This window comes from Rhipicephalus microplus, chromosome 10 (genome assembly GCF_043290135.1).
Source record: "Rhipicephalus microplus isolate Deutch F79 chromosome 10, USDA_Rmic, whole genome shotgun sequence".
In the NCBI taxonomy this organism is placed as follows: Eukaryota; Metazoa; Arthropoda; class Arachnida; order Ixodida; family Ixodidae; genus Rhipicephalus; species Rhipicephalus microplus.
In genome coordinates, this window is record NC_134709.1 from 95,036,541 (window position 1) to 95,053,633 (window position 17,093).

Sequence of the window (17,093 nt, forward strand, 5' to 3'; positions counted from 1 at the left end):
GAATACCATAGCCGTATTTCATGCAGCTTTACTTTATAAGCAGGCAAGCGTGCAGCGTGGCTAAACTCACACACTGCAAGCCGTGCGTGGAATGATGTTTATAACAAGTGGCTTCTATGGCCAGAGCGCTTTAGGTTGTAACCCAAATGGGTAGCACACGGCGTAAGACACGCAACGTCCCACCGTTCTGGTGCCCTAATAAGATGGACACAGCATGGCGTACAGCAACATATTTAAAAGTAACTTAATGAAGTCGACGACACCAGCCATTTCTTAACACGTGCTAAGGACACATTTCACAGAAGTTTCCGTGGTGCTATGTGTTTTTATCTGATTACACTGTCACCTTGCATTGTGGAATACACTTCATAACGCACGCCATCCCCGGGGATCCTGGCAGGCTGGTAAAGCCTGCCAGGATCCCCGGGTTGGTTACATGCATACATTCGACGAAACCTGTGGCGTTCACTCAGACGCCCTCATAAAATATATTTTGAGCTTTGGACTAACTCGAACTCCAACTCACGAAAATTCTCCTGAGCTGGACTGGCTCAGACTCACACTCATGAAAATTTTCTTCTGCCGGACTCACTTGGATTCAAACTCACCAAAACTTTACTGACCTGGACTCGCTCAGACTCAGACTCATGGCTTGATCTGAATCTGAGTGAGTTCGAGTGAGTCGACTCATGAGTCCGTCAGCCTAGAATTATATATCTTCTTCAGCCGTGATGTCAATGCTCTCTGAACAAATATCTCACGTAATTGGTTCTCTTATTAGTACCGTTTGACATAGTACCTTCCAAAAGAAATTCCTGGTGCTTTCAAACGACTAAGATTGTTTTTTCTTGGAAAAAATCACTGCATAGGATATGTAATAATCAAGATATGTTTCCTGGAAAAGTTGGCGGGGGAGATGAGGACATCTGCCTCTATACCTCACGCCTCTAATATTTTACGCCTCTAATTAACAACCATCGAAACTGTGTCTGAATGACAGTGCTTTGAATACCTGTGAGTAGACATGAGTATAAACGTGAATGCGAGTAAAGCTGACAGTAATGCTGAAGATGACTAGATAGGACCTTGAGTCGGCAAAACAAAATAAAACTCACACAGACTCATTCAAGAAATATATTTTGCGCTTTTGACCCACTCACACTCAGACTCAGCAAACTTTTTCTGAGCCGAAGTCACTCAAACTCAGACTCACAAAAATATTGCTCACCCGGACGCGCTCATACTCACACTCACGGCTCGCTCTAAGTCTGAATGAGTCCGAGTGAGTCGACTCAGGAGTTTCGTTCGCCGACCTATGGTTACATAGTGTCTACCGAGGGACACAAGGCAGCTAAGCCTCCTCGCTCCTCCTTCTGAGAACGCATGGCCGAGAAGTAAGCATCTTCAGTTCAATGAGGCTTGTGTTTTACAATAACGGACTACTGGTTGACTTGAGGCTAAATGCGACGATACGATGCCCAGAGCATTAAAGCTTTGCAGCTAGTGCCACTTTTGTGTAATCTCTGCTTGACGCAAGTGCATTGTCGTTCCCTTTCTTTGTACGTGTGTTATTCTGAGCTATAAAAAGGTTATTACGACGTATATGTGTACCAACTAGGTCGTCTTTTACTATCAGTTCACTTGAAACGCATGAGAGTGACCACATGTCAACTTGAGTGCTGATAGAAGGTCTTAACAGCTCCTTTTCTAGGACTACAACACAGACGGTGGATTATTCCAGATTTCAGCGACTCATGGAATAGGCATGCCAAGAAGATCCTGGTCGTACCTTAGAGGATCTAATCAAAGAGGTGATAAGGAAATGTCCTCTTTTCTTCTGCTTACTTGCAAAAGATCGGGTTTCGACATTGAACGAGAAAATTGCGTGCAATTCGCCTAAGAGTGGGAAGAAAATACAGACGCATGAAGGCAATATCGCATTTGAGGCTGGCACGGTGCATGCAGATGAAAGACAAACGTCTTTTCAATAAACTCGAATAGCAATACTCAAAATGAATCTACGAGTCATTGGATCCTCGAAATCTGCTGTCATGCATTTGAAGCACTATTCATGGCCGGCGCTCGACTTCTCAACAAATGCATCCTTCCATGACTTTAGTCCTGCTTTTAGGCCGCACTCAACTTGAAGTGGCGAATGATTTATGAGCACTAATTGCTGGCTGTGCATCATGTGAACTTCTGCAGTTGAGAGTGTTTTCCCGAAGACCTGGATTCCCTAAATGCACATTCAGTCACTATAAAAGAACACGTATCTCTGGTGCCTTGCTGATGATCATCTTCGCCAGGACCCAATGGCATCACCTCCACTCATTTATCTAACGCTCAACAAGAGGCCAGGGGAAAGCTCACGACAGGCGGAAGCTGTTCCGCACGAATGGAAGATAGATCGGCTTGTGCAACTACAAAAGCCTGGAAAGTCACCATCTGATTTGACACTATTTCGCTCTACTGTTGTCGTAATTTGTGCACTGATTGATAGTCATGAAAAGAAATACACATGTCTATACTGGTATCTCGAGCGCTACAGGGCATACACACCCTGCATGACAAGCTTTCGGCGAGGTAGGTTATAAGTCGGCAATGCAGCTGACCTCACTTTTATCCAGCAACAAAAGCATCTCAAGCGCACATCACTAACGCTATGTTCTCTTTGTCAAAGGAGCATATGATAACGTAACACTTGACGCTATCCGTGCGTCGTTAGAGACTGTAGAAATTGGCGGCTGGATGCTCTAGTCGATTCAGGATCATTGTACGAGAAGTTCCTTTTTTGTACAGAAAAAAAATTGTAGGAACACTGCCAAATACTTCACCTTCCTTGCTATCACTTAGGTCGCAATATTGAGGCACACTTTGGTTAATCATGTCTTGTGCCAAGTGCTGTTCACATATGCGTATATTTGTTTGTGGTCTTCTGTAACCTTCTGCAAGTGCATGCAAGAAAGAATCTAGCAGGCTGCCACCCTGACATGCTCGCATCACCACAAACATTGTCTTTCTGTCTCAGCAGAGAAATGTGCATTGGTCGCGTTTACTCGCAGGGCTATGACACCATACCCTACTTTCATTAATCATTAAAAGTTCCATACCAGAAGAATCACCGTTTACTTGGGTTAACTTCGACAGGGACCTTTCGTGGCATGAAGAGAACGCTAACTTCCATCGTTCATATAATGCGGTTTTTCTGCTAGGAAATTTGGACCACATCGACAAGTTCAATGATGCACCTATACAGAGCAATGTTTCTGTGATTTTTATGCCACAGTGTGCCGTTGCTGGCAGGTACATGCAAGACTGACACTGCACCCTCGAAAGTCTGCAAGAAGAGCCACTGCGCGTGTGCTTGGGATGGCCATGCTGCGTCTCAACCCACGCGACAATTATGACAGCAAGAGAGTATACAATTCCAACATACGTCAGCTCTGACAATTTAGGAGGCCACATAAGACCCCTCTGCGGAGTTCCCGGTCACCCTATTGTTGAGTTGCCACTTCAGAGACCACAAGAGATGTCTTCAACCATTATTTTTACTCATAGAGAGTACTTCCATGGGATTTCACTCCAGCAGCCATAGCACTGTTGCCTCTGTGGTGCCTACAACAACCACAGGTGTGGGTCACTATTTTAGAAATTACGAACATGAGCCATCATTCAATAGTAGTCCTACGACAGGTGACATGTCGCTACCCAACGAAGAATATGGTCAATGGACCCACATCTACACCGATGGATCAGCCTCAGTTGGCAGCTCTACAGCAGGTGTTATACTGGCGTGCCAAGTGACTGTAAAGTTCAAAGTTTCCCACACGACAATATCTGCATCAGCGCAGCTTGCCGCCTTACGTGCTGCTATACTTTTTATCGCATAAGCATGGCCTCAACAACGGACTCTTTTTGACTTTATGGTATCCCTTCAGAACTAGCACACAGAGTTACGGTGAACGGTGCATAAATAGCTAGTAAATATAATGAAAAATTCCTTCACCAAGTCTTATCCAATGAACATGGCACGGTGTTCCACTGGTTACCGGGACAATGTGTCATTTTGGGTAATGACCTTGCTGTTGATGCGGCCCGGTTCACCGACGAGAACGCCCCGACAACGCCAAATCCGTTGTCGAGAACCGATGCTGCAAGGGCCTTGCTTCGATGCTTCGCTCGTTTGTTGACATAATCTCGGAAACTTGGCTAAGTGACCCTAGTGTCGGGAGCCACCGCCCAGATAAATCGGACCATTCCATTTAGAAAGGTTCAAGTTTCGTGTCTCTTCCACCGGGACGCAACACTACTGTGTCACCTGGGATTAGGGGTAGCTTTCACGAAGCTACTTTCTTTTCGACAAAGAATGAGTGATATCTCCAGATGAGACTTGTACGATAGTGAGGAGGCAATAGGACATCTGCTTTGCACCTGTCATCGTTTTGCGAGCGAACGCGACTTGCTACGTGAAACGCTAAACAAACTAGGTGATGGATGTTTTTCCGAAGAGATCCTGGAGTCATGGCTATGCGTGTCGCAGGCCAGCAGAGCGACGTGGGCATTGCTAGATTTTTAATGCCGACCGGACTAAGTGACTGCTTGTAAGCGCGCAATGCACAAGCGCGCATGTACCCTGACAGGGCTATCCAATCTCTCCTGTTTCTTTTTTTTAACCCCTCATACCTTCCCCAGTGCAGGGTGGCGAACCGGATGTGCGTCTGGTTGACCGCTCTGCCTTTCATTCCTTCTTTTCTTCCTCCTCCTCCCATGCTTGGCGCATTGTAAGATTGATTTAAGGCACACACAGGCCCTATATTATACTACAAAGCAGCTCAATTCCACCGTTGACTACACACAAGTACAATGCAGACTTCTCCTAGTAAGATTACAGCTAAATTACTTATTCATATAGCAAAAGTCAGTGCCTAATTGAACCTATTTCTCAACCAAATTATATAGCTTTTGACCAGTTATTTGTAAATAATCTACCAAATTATAAAGCGAAAATCTTAAGATCACGAGTGGAGGCTGCGACTTCTGTTCGAATAACTTCTCACACTACACAACCTACGTAAGCTCGTGTACTCACCTGATGCCTTGGTGCTAAAGTTGTCACAAATGGCATTCCCGAATCCAGCACTGGTTGCTGCCTCGACGCAGATCAAATACGTGGACCCCGGAAACAAGCCTCCGAGATAAAACTCCCGTGAGTCGGAGCTGTTCAGTGACACCGACATGGGGAGCAACGATTTGTCCAGCATCGCGTTGAAAGTGTGCGACAGGCTACAATTCAACTGCACAATGAAAAAAAAAAACCACATTCGAGAACTTTCACATCGACCATGGCCGCGGAAATAGAATTGCGCAAAAAGTAACCCACCCGGCCTAAACACGGCACTCCTACTGCTAGTTTGAGCCGCACTGTGTGATGTATATGTGAAATTGGCCTTGAAAGAATAAAACCAATGTCGGTTAGAGAGCCGGCTTTTACAGTGGAATATACGAGCTGTACAGTTACCGCCTCGTACAGTGAGATAGCGTTCGAACTCCGAGAACACCTTGAATAGAGGCTTAGGCATTCCTTGTTTATCTGGCCCATCAGGCCTTGGAGCATAAGCTTTATATTTTCTTAAGTTCTCTTGATAACAGTGGCAGAGCATTGACATTACTATTTTCGTTTTTGAATTGGTCTCAGGTAATGATGTATGCAAGAGAACCGATGTATTATTAATAATATCAGTTGTATGTCTTCTAGCTGGCCTAAAGAAGACAATTATCCATGAGTGCAAAAACTGGCACCATATGGATTGCAGCCCACGACTGTGAGGAAATGCACATGAATTTATCAGGAAGGTACGTGCCGGTCCGAGGTTGACTTGGGTACCAACGCCTTGCAGCTCAAGGTATTTTGTGTTTTTTTTTTGCTAAAGCGTCAACATCACATTTCTTGAATTTACGTAGAAATACTTTAGGAATATTTTAATAGTATATGAAAAAAAACGTTCCGACACGTTTTTTTAGTAGCCCCTTAATTTACTTGGCTATGTAGGTGATCAGACACATTATCTAAATGGTTGTCATTCCCTATTGCAACTAATCAGCCTCTAAACAGAAAACTTGATGTCCTGTTACCTTGTAACTTGACAGGGCACCATTCTTGCGGGCAGGAGGGTCCCATTGTACCTTGAGACTGCATTCAGTCTGTTTGGACAACCATATGCTGGCCGGAGCACCAGGAGCTATCAGTGAATAATGTTCTGGTTACATATCATGCTAACTGTAAAGGGCAATGGGAAAATACCTGAATTTATTATTGTGAATAGTTAAACTACAGAAAATCAAGTTGCAACTCAGCACTTAAACTGGGTTGGTGCATCTTTTCCGAAGTCTCACAGGAAAGTGAACAAATAACTATGAGTAATATGAGTAATATTTTTGGCATTTCACGTCCCGGAATGTACGTTAATATCACGAGATTCCACAACGTGCCGCAAGGACGATTTCGGCCACCTGGTGTGCTTTATTGGGCAGCTAAATCTGCGCGCATGGGCTTTTAGCACTTTTACTCCATCAAAATGCAGCCTCCGCCGCTGGGATTTCATCACACGACTTATAAGTCATCATCCTAGCACTGAACACTAGAACACTGGGGCGAAGCTCGATAAAAGTCAACGCCATCTTATTAAACTTCAGCGCACGTTGTTACCATGACACATTTCAAGTGACCGAATTTCCAACTTTTCTCATTGCTTCACTGCCTTCAACCTCGACGACTTTTCAGGGTGACATTCTGTATTGTTAACAGCGCAACCAGTCTGTGCTGAAGGCAATCTACAGCCAATGTTTCCTACCTACTAACGTCGTCTCGAAGGGAGCTGTTCTGTCGGCCATACCTATAGGGAAAGATAACGATTTCTTGAAAACCGCTCTTGGTCATAGCTGGCGTAGACAAGCCATCTCTCTTCTGCGGAGTGCTAGTAGGCAATAGGAAACAAAGCAATGCACTCAATTGGTGTTTCCGATACATTTGTGCATTTGTATCACTCCTTTTACCATTCTCTCAAGCGCAGGGCAGCCGACCAAGCATGCGTCTGCAGGGTTAACCGTCGCCCAACCTTCAACCTTTATTCCTCAATTTCTTCTTGAGGACAGCAGCCTCGCACAGGCGGCTGTGGATTGATATCCATGCTGTGTTCCGCACAATGCTGATGCACTGTGTCGGCGTGTTCTGCTTGCTCTTTCTTTACACTTCTCATTTTCAAACAATCCTTACCTCTTTCACCAGTGTGGGGTAGTATAACGGGCAATTATAAATCGGTTATACAGGTGCACGCTCCGAAATGATGGAGGTGACGTACAACAAGGAGTGGTCGGGCGTACCTCAAAGTAGTACGTGGCACTGCGAGAAATAATCCAGCTGATGTGTGTAACTCGTACAATCTGTTGCTTGAATAAATTAGTATGAAGGTTGAAAAAGTGCCGCCATATCCACGAAGTGAATGATGATGAGTGGGCGAAGCTCCGGAGGTAAACCTGGTAAACCATGAATCCTCTGTACATTTTGCCCACTTGATTTTATTACATCACTCCCCCTAGCGTACGTCGCCGCACTAAATAGAACGATTGCCTTCAACCAATGACACGCGCCATATGTGACATCATTCCTATTTTATAAGATCTCCCGTCTTTCATCAACTATAAGTATCGCTTTCTAGTTTATAACATCTTGCATCTTTTCATCATCAGCTACAAGTACCCCCATCTAGTAAACACTACAAAAACTAAACGAGAGGTGGCTACATACAGGAGACGGTACCGCCATCTAGTGAACACTGCAAGAACTAAACTAGAGGTGGCTACATACAGGGGACGCACAGCCCACGCCCTAAGGAGCTTCGCCCCTAAAAAATATTAAAACACATGGACGGAATCTGTGCGGTTTACTTGTTCATTTTTTACTTCAGATCATGTGAAATGCAAGACTGAGCTGCCTTTCCGTTCTCGCATCATGACAGTGCCTGCCCTCCAACAAACGCTAGAAAGGTTTAAGCGGTGCGACGATGCTTTTTGGGGTAAGAATAGATGATCCATTTAGCATCTCTAAACATGAGCGCATAGAGGAATCCATCGCCCAGAAACATGCAGTACGCTACAGAGTACGCCGAAACTACTCAACATCGATTGCGCGCACGACCTGGCTTGAACATCTTATGAGAATGCATCCTTTCGTACGCATGACTTGTCGATTTATCTGCCTCGCATGATCTTCGGCTTCGTTGATTTCATCGATTAATACGCGGGCTTTGACATCCCTAACTACCGTATGATTATGAGAGACACCGCAGTGGAGGGCTCCATACATTCTCACCTTCTGGGGTTCCTTAACGTGCACCCAAATGGTTCTTTAACGTGCACCCAAACCTGAGCACACGGGACTACAGAATCATTTTCCAAGGTAAACAGCGCAAAAAACGAAGACAGAAAATTAGGTTGACACAGGACAAGCGCTGACTTCAACTTTTCTTTTTCAGTTGAAAGTCAGCGCTTGTCATGTGTCTTCCTACTTCTCTGTTTTCGTTTCTCGCCCTGTTTACCTTAAAAAATGAATAATTACCAACTCGACCAATTTTCAAAACTACTCGGGACTACAGAATTTTCGCCTCCATCAAAATTGTAGCCACCGCAGCCAGGGTTTGATACTGTGACTTGCAGGTCTGCAGCCGAGTACCTTATATTAGCCACTAGACCACCGCTGCGGGGCTCTTTCGGTTTCGTGTTGCTCTGATACCGAAGAGGGCAGGGAAAGAGTTTTTATTGCAAAGTCTTCACAGGGTTAGTAGCAAAGGTTTCAAACTCACCTCTTCGCATCATACTTTCAAGGCTTTAATCGATAAAAAAATTCTTGTGGTTAAAAGCTTTTCATTGAGCTCGTGACAGCGTCCGGTGTTTGAAATTTCTCATGTGACCTGGTGAAGCTCTCTTCGAAAAATAAATTGGAAACAAATAAAAACAATGTAGTCATGCTTTTTTTTGTTTCAATTTGTTTTATACTGACCCTACTTTTTGCCTGATGACACTCCACGTTTTTGCATTCGTTCTCCATCGCTATGCGGCTACACATTAACACCTCCTGTTCTGTACAAGCAAAGACAGATGCCGGAAGAGGCTGAGAAGGCTATGAGACCCGAATAAATACATGTGTGGAGCCTAATTGGCGTTCCTATAAGCTAAGTGGTCATGTAGCTTTGACAGTGCTATGAGTAACTTCTGAGATGGAGTATAAATTGCATCCCGTAGAACTTTGAAAGCCCCATTTTGCCCAGTAACACTAATCCCAGTCTTCAACATACGGTGCTCGAAAAGAAAATTTGAGTTTAAATAGTGTTCATAGAGGTAGCATTTACTAAAATAGGCATTTAGTGGTACTTGTAATAAACTAAGGCAAAAATGTCTCAAGCAAGCATTCTCGGCACCATCAAAGCACTATAAATACCTTTCTTAAAGTCCAATCACTGCTCATATATGAGCCACGATAGGAACGCACGGAACAAGAAAAAAAAAAACGATTTGCCTATGATACGGTCTCCACTAACAATTGTTGAAATTTAGGCTCTTAAAACTATGGCATGATTATTAGGCAAGTCGTAGTAGAGTTATCTGGAAATTTTGGTCACCTGTGTTTCTAATATGTGAACCTAAATCTAAGTACGTGGGCCGCAGGCATTAACGCTGTCATCAAAATTGTGGCCGATGCCGCCTGGACACGCGCAGGAACTAAATAAATAGTGTAGGTGTCATCATTGTCATGTTCTTTCACTGCATAATAATAATAATAATAATAATAATAATAATTATTATTATTATTATTATTATTATTATTATTATTATTATTATTATTATTATTATTATTATTATTATTATTATTGTTTTTATTATCTCAGGATTTACGTTCCAAAACCACAATGTCAATGCTAGAGGCATCGTATTGGAGTGCTCCTAATGTTCCGTCCCTCTGGTGCTTTTTAACGTGCGCTGGCAATCGCACATTACACGGATCTCAACCATCTCGCCTCCATCGATCTGTGAGCGGGCCGCTGCTGAAATCACACTCGCGCATTGCGTTATCACAGCGCACTTCCGGGTCACAATCGGCGCGCACGCTATCAATCTGACATAGATATATACCCGCATATTTTTTCTTATGTAAGCGGCGAAAAAATCATTGAATCTCCTTGAAGTGAACGATGAAGACTGCCCTATGCTATGTGCTAAGGTACAAAATGTGGACGTTGAAGTCGCCGACTAGTTTATATAGGGCTAGAGCTCGCGGGTGGTTTAGGAGCTTGCTTTTTGAGCTCGCACCTTGTTTTGCGGCCGCCGAGGTGTACACTATAGTGTTGCCATTGTACACTTCTCCAGTTGGCGCTCAAGGTCCCCACTCCGGTCACTTCTCCAGTGATTTCGACAATGCTCACTGGATGGCGCACCGTCACCCAAGGTGTGTTTCCGATGGCACGCGCGCTCGTCTCCTCGCGACTACGATCACTTCATTCTCGTCGTTTTGTCAACATTGCAGCACGTGAGAAGTTGCTACGATGTGTGTTACAGAATTCGATACCCTCTGAAGTCCCATTTATACCCGCTTGCTCTCACGTGGTCACCTAAGGCGTTGGTTTTCGATGGAAGGGGCGCTGGCTTCCTTTGGACTACGTTCACTTTGTTCTCGCTACTTTGTAGGCATGGCAGCACGTGACAGTTTTCTGCAATGAGTCCTACGCATGAAAGCTGATACCCTAAGATACCGGCCTACCCTCAACCCCGTTAAAGAACGCCCAATAACTCTGCGTTTGCCATTCATGAGCGTTAGGCATTTGACTCCCTGCAGTGGCCAGTATCAACGTTATTGGAATAAACGAGTTAATTCTAGTAATGTTGGTCAGTTACTGGCCAGTTATTGTTTTGGAACATGCTCGAAATCGCTGCCTACGGCGTACACATCGTGCGCCAGCTCTTTAAACAGCCTTCCTAGAAAAATAATCTTGCCAAGAAACCTCCCGTGCACCTCCGAGCTCCTCTGATAACATTAACTTTGTTGATATGGCGGCGATTGTTTTATTGTTCTATTTAAATTGTGATTGATATTAGTGTAGCCTTATACTTTTTTTACATATGTTTTATTATAGCAATGGTCTTCTAACCACCATGAAAACGGACAGTGAGTTTCAATGAAAAAAGGTTCATTAGATTCACCCGGCACTTCCAGAGCTAAATCACGGTGGTGCCGTCTGGGTGTCGTCTTCGTGCAGGTGACGCTCAGCAAGTGCAGCATCGACGAGACGTGCAAACGAATACGGGAGCGCAGATGTCGTGCAAGCCCTATGGTACTCGTCAGCTGTCTCGAGGGTTGTAGAGGCTGCGATTCGTAAAAGACGGCGCCGCTTACGTTGCTTGGCATGTGTCTACTGAAAAATGTTCACTGTCGCACTTGTTGGATGCCATTAAAACAGACACGATTGCTATCGCCTACGTTGTCTGCTGCAGTCATCTTGTGCTGCAGGGACTCGGCACTGCCCCATGAGCAGGTGCACAGAGTTCATGAATTAGCCTTGCACGACAGCTGAACTTCTTCAAAACGAATACTGTGGTGCCGCTGCCACTATGTTTAACTTGTGGAACGAACGCCGAAGTGCCTGCAGTGCCTCCATGAACCAGTTCACGAAGTGCAGGTGAAGCGAATGGACCTAAAGCCAAGGCAGGCCACCGATACTCAGCGCCAGTTTCGGTTTCAAGGAACATGCGCGCTCGTAGCGGATGCCAGGCATCCCAAAATCCAGTTGAACGGACCCAGTGAGGTTTATGTGAATGTTCGCATTATAAAATAAAACAAATAGGCAGTGCGATACTCTGTAAAGAACTTTTATTTTGTTTTCCGATGGAGGCGGAAATGTTGTAGGTTCGTGTACTCAGATTTGGGTGTACGTTAAAGAACCCCAGGTGGTCAAAATTTCCGGAGCCCTCCACTACGGCGTCTCTCATAATCAAATGGTGGTTTTGGGACGTTAAACCCCACAAATCAATCAATCAACTGTTATTTCGTTTATATGTCTTTTCTTAGTCTTTATTTTGTGAATTTCAAATCGAAGGGCGGGAAGTGATTGACTCGCGTTCGTAACATTGCCTCCGTTCCTTCTCGCCCCTAGCTCAGCGATATTAGAAGTTCGATGGTGCTCAGTTATCTTGCTCGCTTGGCGTGTCAATCATTGAGAAACATACCTACGTAAAGAGCGGACACTCTCATTGGGGCCCTGCAGCCGAGCGACTTCACTGCTTTCAGTGCTACGAGTGGCTGCGCAGACCCGATAATGTCTTCAACATAAATAAAATAGCGAAATTATTCTTTTCTGATACCAGGATTTGAAACCATACACTCATGCTCTGAAGGCGAGTGTTTTTCCCACTGGGCTACACACCAATAGTTCTGCAAAGTGAATAAATGTACAGTGCATCTAAACCACACGAATTCGCACACTTTGTGCAAAACAAATACAGAAAAACAACACTTTCAAGTCAGACTTCACGTATCTTAGTGGCAAAGCATTACACGTCTACCGCAGGACACAAGTACAGCAGATATAAAAAATTGCACAAATCAATAAAATTTCTTCTTTGCAGAAATTTGATGCTAATCTTGGGGTTTCCTATGTTTTTCCGAGGTGGCTATTACATGTCTTGAAAAAGGAGTAAAACAGAGCATGGGTACGCCATCTAGCGGTTGGTCAGACCCTTTCTTACTGGGCCGCGAAAAGGCTGGAACGGCCACTCTTTATATAGTACCTTGCTTTATGTGTCAACTACGGGAAAGATAAATACCGCAAGTTGTGGCGGGCAGGGAACGGAAGCCGCAGTGAGCTACACTGAACAAATCAACTATGCATTCGTCGAAGATGGCTTAATCGGGAACAGGCCTGTTCCGCGGCTCTACAGTGTGTTAACTCTAGGAGGCGACGGGCGACCACAAGAATTTAGATACTTTATTTTAGCAGGTATTGATTTTGCATGAGTACGTTAGTAAACCCTGTTCTCTGCATGTCTGACTGGACTGACAGAAGTGCAGTGTCGCTTGACTAACTCATGAAGACTGCCGCCAAGCTGCTGTCGGTAAATTGCGTCTATTGAAAGGCTTGAATTCGAGTTGACTCGGGTACATAGTTTGAGCTTTTTTTTTTTTTTACTTTTGGCATGTAGTTCAAATGACGACAAGTAATTATAGGCTGCTTCTTGTTCGTGAAATTCTTGTAGCCGTGGTTTGAAAATTTTATGCTGTCAATAAAAACAATATGCTTCTAAATGGACTAAATGCTTGTAAAATGTATTACCGGAAATGCCACTAGAGCCAACGTTCTGACAAGTAAACATTTCTTCGTCCAGACAATGCTGTTGCATTGACGATAGTGAGTCAACTTGCCAAACCACTAATTCCATCGACGTTCTTTCTAGAAAAACTTCTGTTCGCTTCAAGGTTCTTCGTGCCTCTGAATTTCAGTCGGATTTGGTACTCAAGTTCTGCCGAAAAACTATGCGCGCCGTCACAACAAAGGTGAAGTCAAATATTACGTGTCCTACTCGTGATTATTGATAATTTTTGCATTGGTTCGGATATTCTAGGTTCAATGTTTGCTCATTATGTCCGTATGTCAGTTGTAAATTAAACTTGCTTTTGTAGATTAACACTTTCACACTGCGTGTATGAATAAATGGGCGGAAGAACTTTACATTTATGTCTCTGATATTTTATACAAAACGTGCAATAAAAAGTTCATTTTATTTGTGCTGAATGATTTTTGTCTTGCTGCGAAATCAGTCAGCTTAACTTTCGCCACTTCAGAACACACGAACTAAATTTAATAGATATGATTAGCGAAATTGTATGAATAGCCCCATCGCTCTAACGGTAAACCGACCTCAAAAGAAGATACGAGCGCATTCCGCTTGAGTGCGAAATGGGAAAGGAGTGCTTCCACGGCAACCCTCCTCTTAATTTTTTAAACTTTTCTCTCTATTTGGTGACATCACGAGTGACGTCATAAAAAATTTTATGCTCGCCATTTATTTCTAGTAGGATGCCCGGCAATTGCCAGGGGTAAAAGAGGCGCTGCCACTGCGTATCAGCATGCAAGAACCTTTACATGGAAGGCATAAGGAGTTTCCGCCACCTGGCTATTGCCTAAGGTCTATACTGTATACGTTGAAGTCGCCAGTATAAAGGAATTGTGCTTCCAGGTGTCTTCTTTAGTACCGTCACAATCAAGATTGTTTTTGTCTCCCATTTGTGTTCAAGATATGTATTTCGCATACATGTTAAAATCCTCAGGTGTTCGAAATTTCCGGAGCCCTCCACTACTGTGCCTTTATTATTATCTGGGTGTGGGCACACGGATGCCAAGCAATTATTATGAAGTCTTCTTGCGAAAGTAGGTGGCCTAGGGTTTTGCAGGAGCGAACGGGAGAAGCCAGATAGCGTTGATCATCTACCAACAGATGACTCGGTTGCCTTCGGCTGAACCAAAATAAAGTTATTTTACTTCCTTCCTTCACCCCTTCACCCATTATTTTTTCTAATTTCAGCAGAAATGGAAGGTCAGGCAGCGCGGAAAGTGCAGCGCAGCATAGACCTAGCGAAAACACATCATTGATAGAGCTGCGATATACGCCCAAAGTGAATCAGATTCACTTTTTAGGTTCAGATGGCAGGTGTGAACTTCCGACTTTTGATACCGCCGCCAAAAATTGAGAGAAATCTTACGCTTTTCTTTGGTCTCTGCTTCCACTGTAATCGAATATGGTGAGTATTCTGTGTCGACATTTTTAGCACGTACCTGAAAAGATAAATATACCAAAACACTAATCTTGATAAATCGAAAATAAAAAACCTTGTAAGATATTCACTCTGCACACAAAAACTCGCAACATAAAGCTCTAAAAAATCAGTGGGAGGTTTGCCTATTTTTGTTTTCTCACACTTCTCAGCTTCATACACACAAATATTCCGCATTGGGCTGTTAAACGGGCTTCAAGTTACATACTCACTGCACCATTTCATCACGACAACTATTCTCCGCCGCAATTTCCCATTTGAAACGGGAACACATACTTTTTTTTCGGCTGCTTCTCGAGGATTGTCGAGCACGTCATCCCTTTTAGTGATGTGGCTGCAGGACTGAGCAGCCATTGGCATTACAAATGAATCATTCACAATACGTTCGCAATACTTACCATAGGCAATGTTAGTGCTGATGATGCATATTGTGAGGGCAGGACACCTACTTTATAGTTAGATCATTTTACAAAAAAGGTTGTTTATATCTTACATGTATCGATTTACATGTCGATTGGTCCAACAAGAACATTGTGTATTATTGCACAAGTCATTTAGTATATCAAGTGGACATATGACTCCGGAAATTTCCGTAAAGCCACAGTACTCTTGATATCTGTTTTAATTTATCTCAATTCGTAGCGCACCGTAAAAGCAGATCTAAAAGAAGACCCTGAGCGTAAAAGAACGTTCACTGACGCTATGACACTGACATGGAAAACGTTAAAGCCACTCAGTCGAAGGATCTTGAATGCCTATGTGCGAACTCTGTGTGAATAAAAGCTCGCTTTGTCTATCTGAAGCAGCTCGAAACATATTCATTCGGCGCCAGACTAGCCTAAACAATATGGACTGGGAATTCTGAATAATTATTCTTATCGCTCGGAGCAACTAAGTGTGAACGTCTGCGTGTTGGGCAGTTTGCAGCTTAGAATGAACGCCGAAGCAACAAAATTTGCACAACAGACTATATAAAGAAAATACTTGCTTTTTCGTGTGTGCGCATGCATGTGCAGAAAAAAGATAGAAAAAAAAGGCGTAAGAAAATGGCTCGATAACTTCTTTCCGAGAGCTCCGGAAGCAAAACTTCAAAACTTTGCTCTGGGGAAGGAATGCTACTTACGGGTACGGCAGCCGCCACGACGAAGATGCTTCGAATAGTAAGTCGTGGTTTTGTGTAGGCGCGCGCTATTATTTGTATAAAGCGGAGAGATAAACCTGCTCTAAGTATGCCTAACGGCCGACTTTCGAAATGAAAACAAATGCCGCCTTCAGTTAATAAGCAAGATGGATTCAGTTAATAATTGCTTCAAATACGAGCAGGTCACGTATTCACAAGGACAGCTCAGATGCGGAAAAGTGCTTATTATATACTGTGACACGTATATACTGACAGATAACAGTTTCGTAAGCAGATGCAATAAGAGCATACTGTTGTATATTGGTCTATTTGGTTTCTGTTCCACGATCCCTGCCGCAGGTGGCACCAGTGTTGTTTATGTGTATAAGCATGCGCAAGTTGGAATAAAGGGGCTTTTGTTCCGATGGGCATTCAAGTTGTCTAGTCGTTCATTCATAGGCGGCACTTGCAGCCAGTACATTGGCGACGAGGGTGCTCGTTTAGGAGGGGGTGTGATTTTGGTCTTTTTCGCCAACCGTTTCCCGTGCCATGAGTGTTTCCGGACTGGCACCACCACCCGCGTTCCTGCCCACGCCTGGCCGCCCTGCTGTTGCCTGGCTGAAATGAATCCGCGCCTTCGAGATTTTTCTGCTCGCATCTGGTGTTTCAGACTGTGCGCCGGACCGTCGCAAGGCTTTCCTAATCCACAGCCTTGACGTAGAAGGCCAGCGCATATTTCACACACTACCGCTTCATCTTCGGCCAACGCAAAGTCCAGTGTACCAACTACTGATACGGATTCGGGAGCTGTCAAGGACACTTCTCAGGCACAGCATGAAGCGTCGTCATACGATACCGCTGTCACAGCGCTGCATGCGGACTTCGTGACAAAAACCAATGTTATGGTCGAACGGCACCAGTTCGGTAGGCGTGTGCAGCAAGTCGGTGAAGCAATCAATGAGTACATTACCGCGTTACGTGAGCTTTCGGCTACACGCTCTTTTCCTTCTCAGGAAGATTCCTTGCGTGACCAGTTCGTTGCGGGCATATTATCTCGGAACTTGCGCGAGCGGTTGCTGCTTGAAGAGTCTTCTCTTT

The 17,093-nt window shown here is 44.2% G+C and overlaps 1 protein-coding gene across 3 annotated transcripts in view; it reads right to left on the reverse strand.

Annotated features, from left to right (window-relative positions):
- The window catches only part of LOC119181596 (receptor-type tyrosine-protein phosphatase T), a 224,056-nt gene that overhangs the window by 79,742 nt on the left and 127,221 nt on the right, over positions 1–17,093 (reverse strand). For all 3 annotated transcript variants that reach the window (XM_075875913.1, XM_075875912.1, XM_075875914.1), the window contains 3 exons: positions 14,804–14,876; positions 6,133–6,239; positions 5,090–5,294 (listed from right to left, as the gene is read on the reverse strand). In XM_075875913.1, coding sequence (XP_075732028.1) covers positions 5,090–5,294; positions 6,133–6,239; positions 14,804–14,876 — 385 coding nt within the window. The remainder of the gene's footprint in view (positions 1–5,089; positions 5,295–6,132; positions 6,240–14,803; positions 14,877–17,093) is intronic.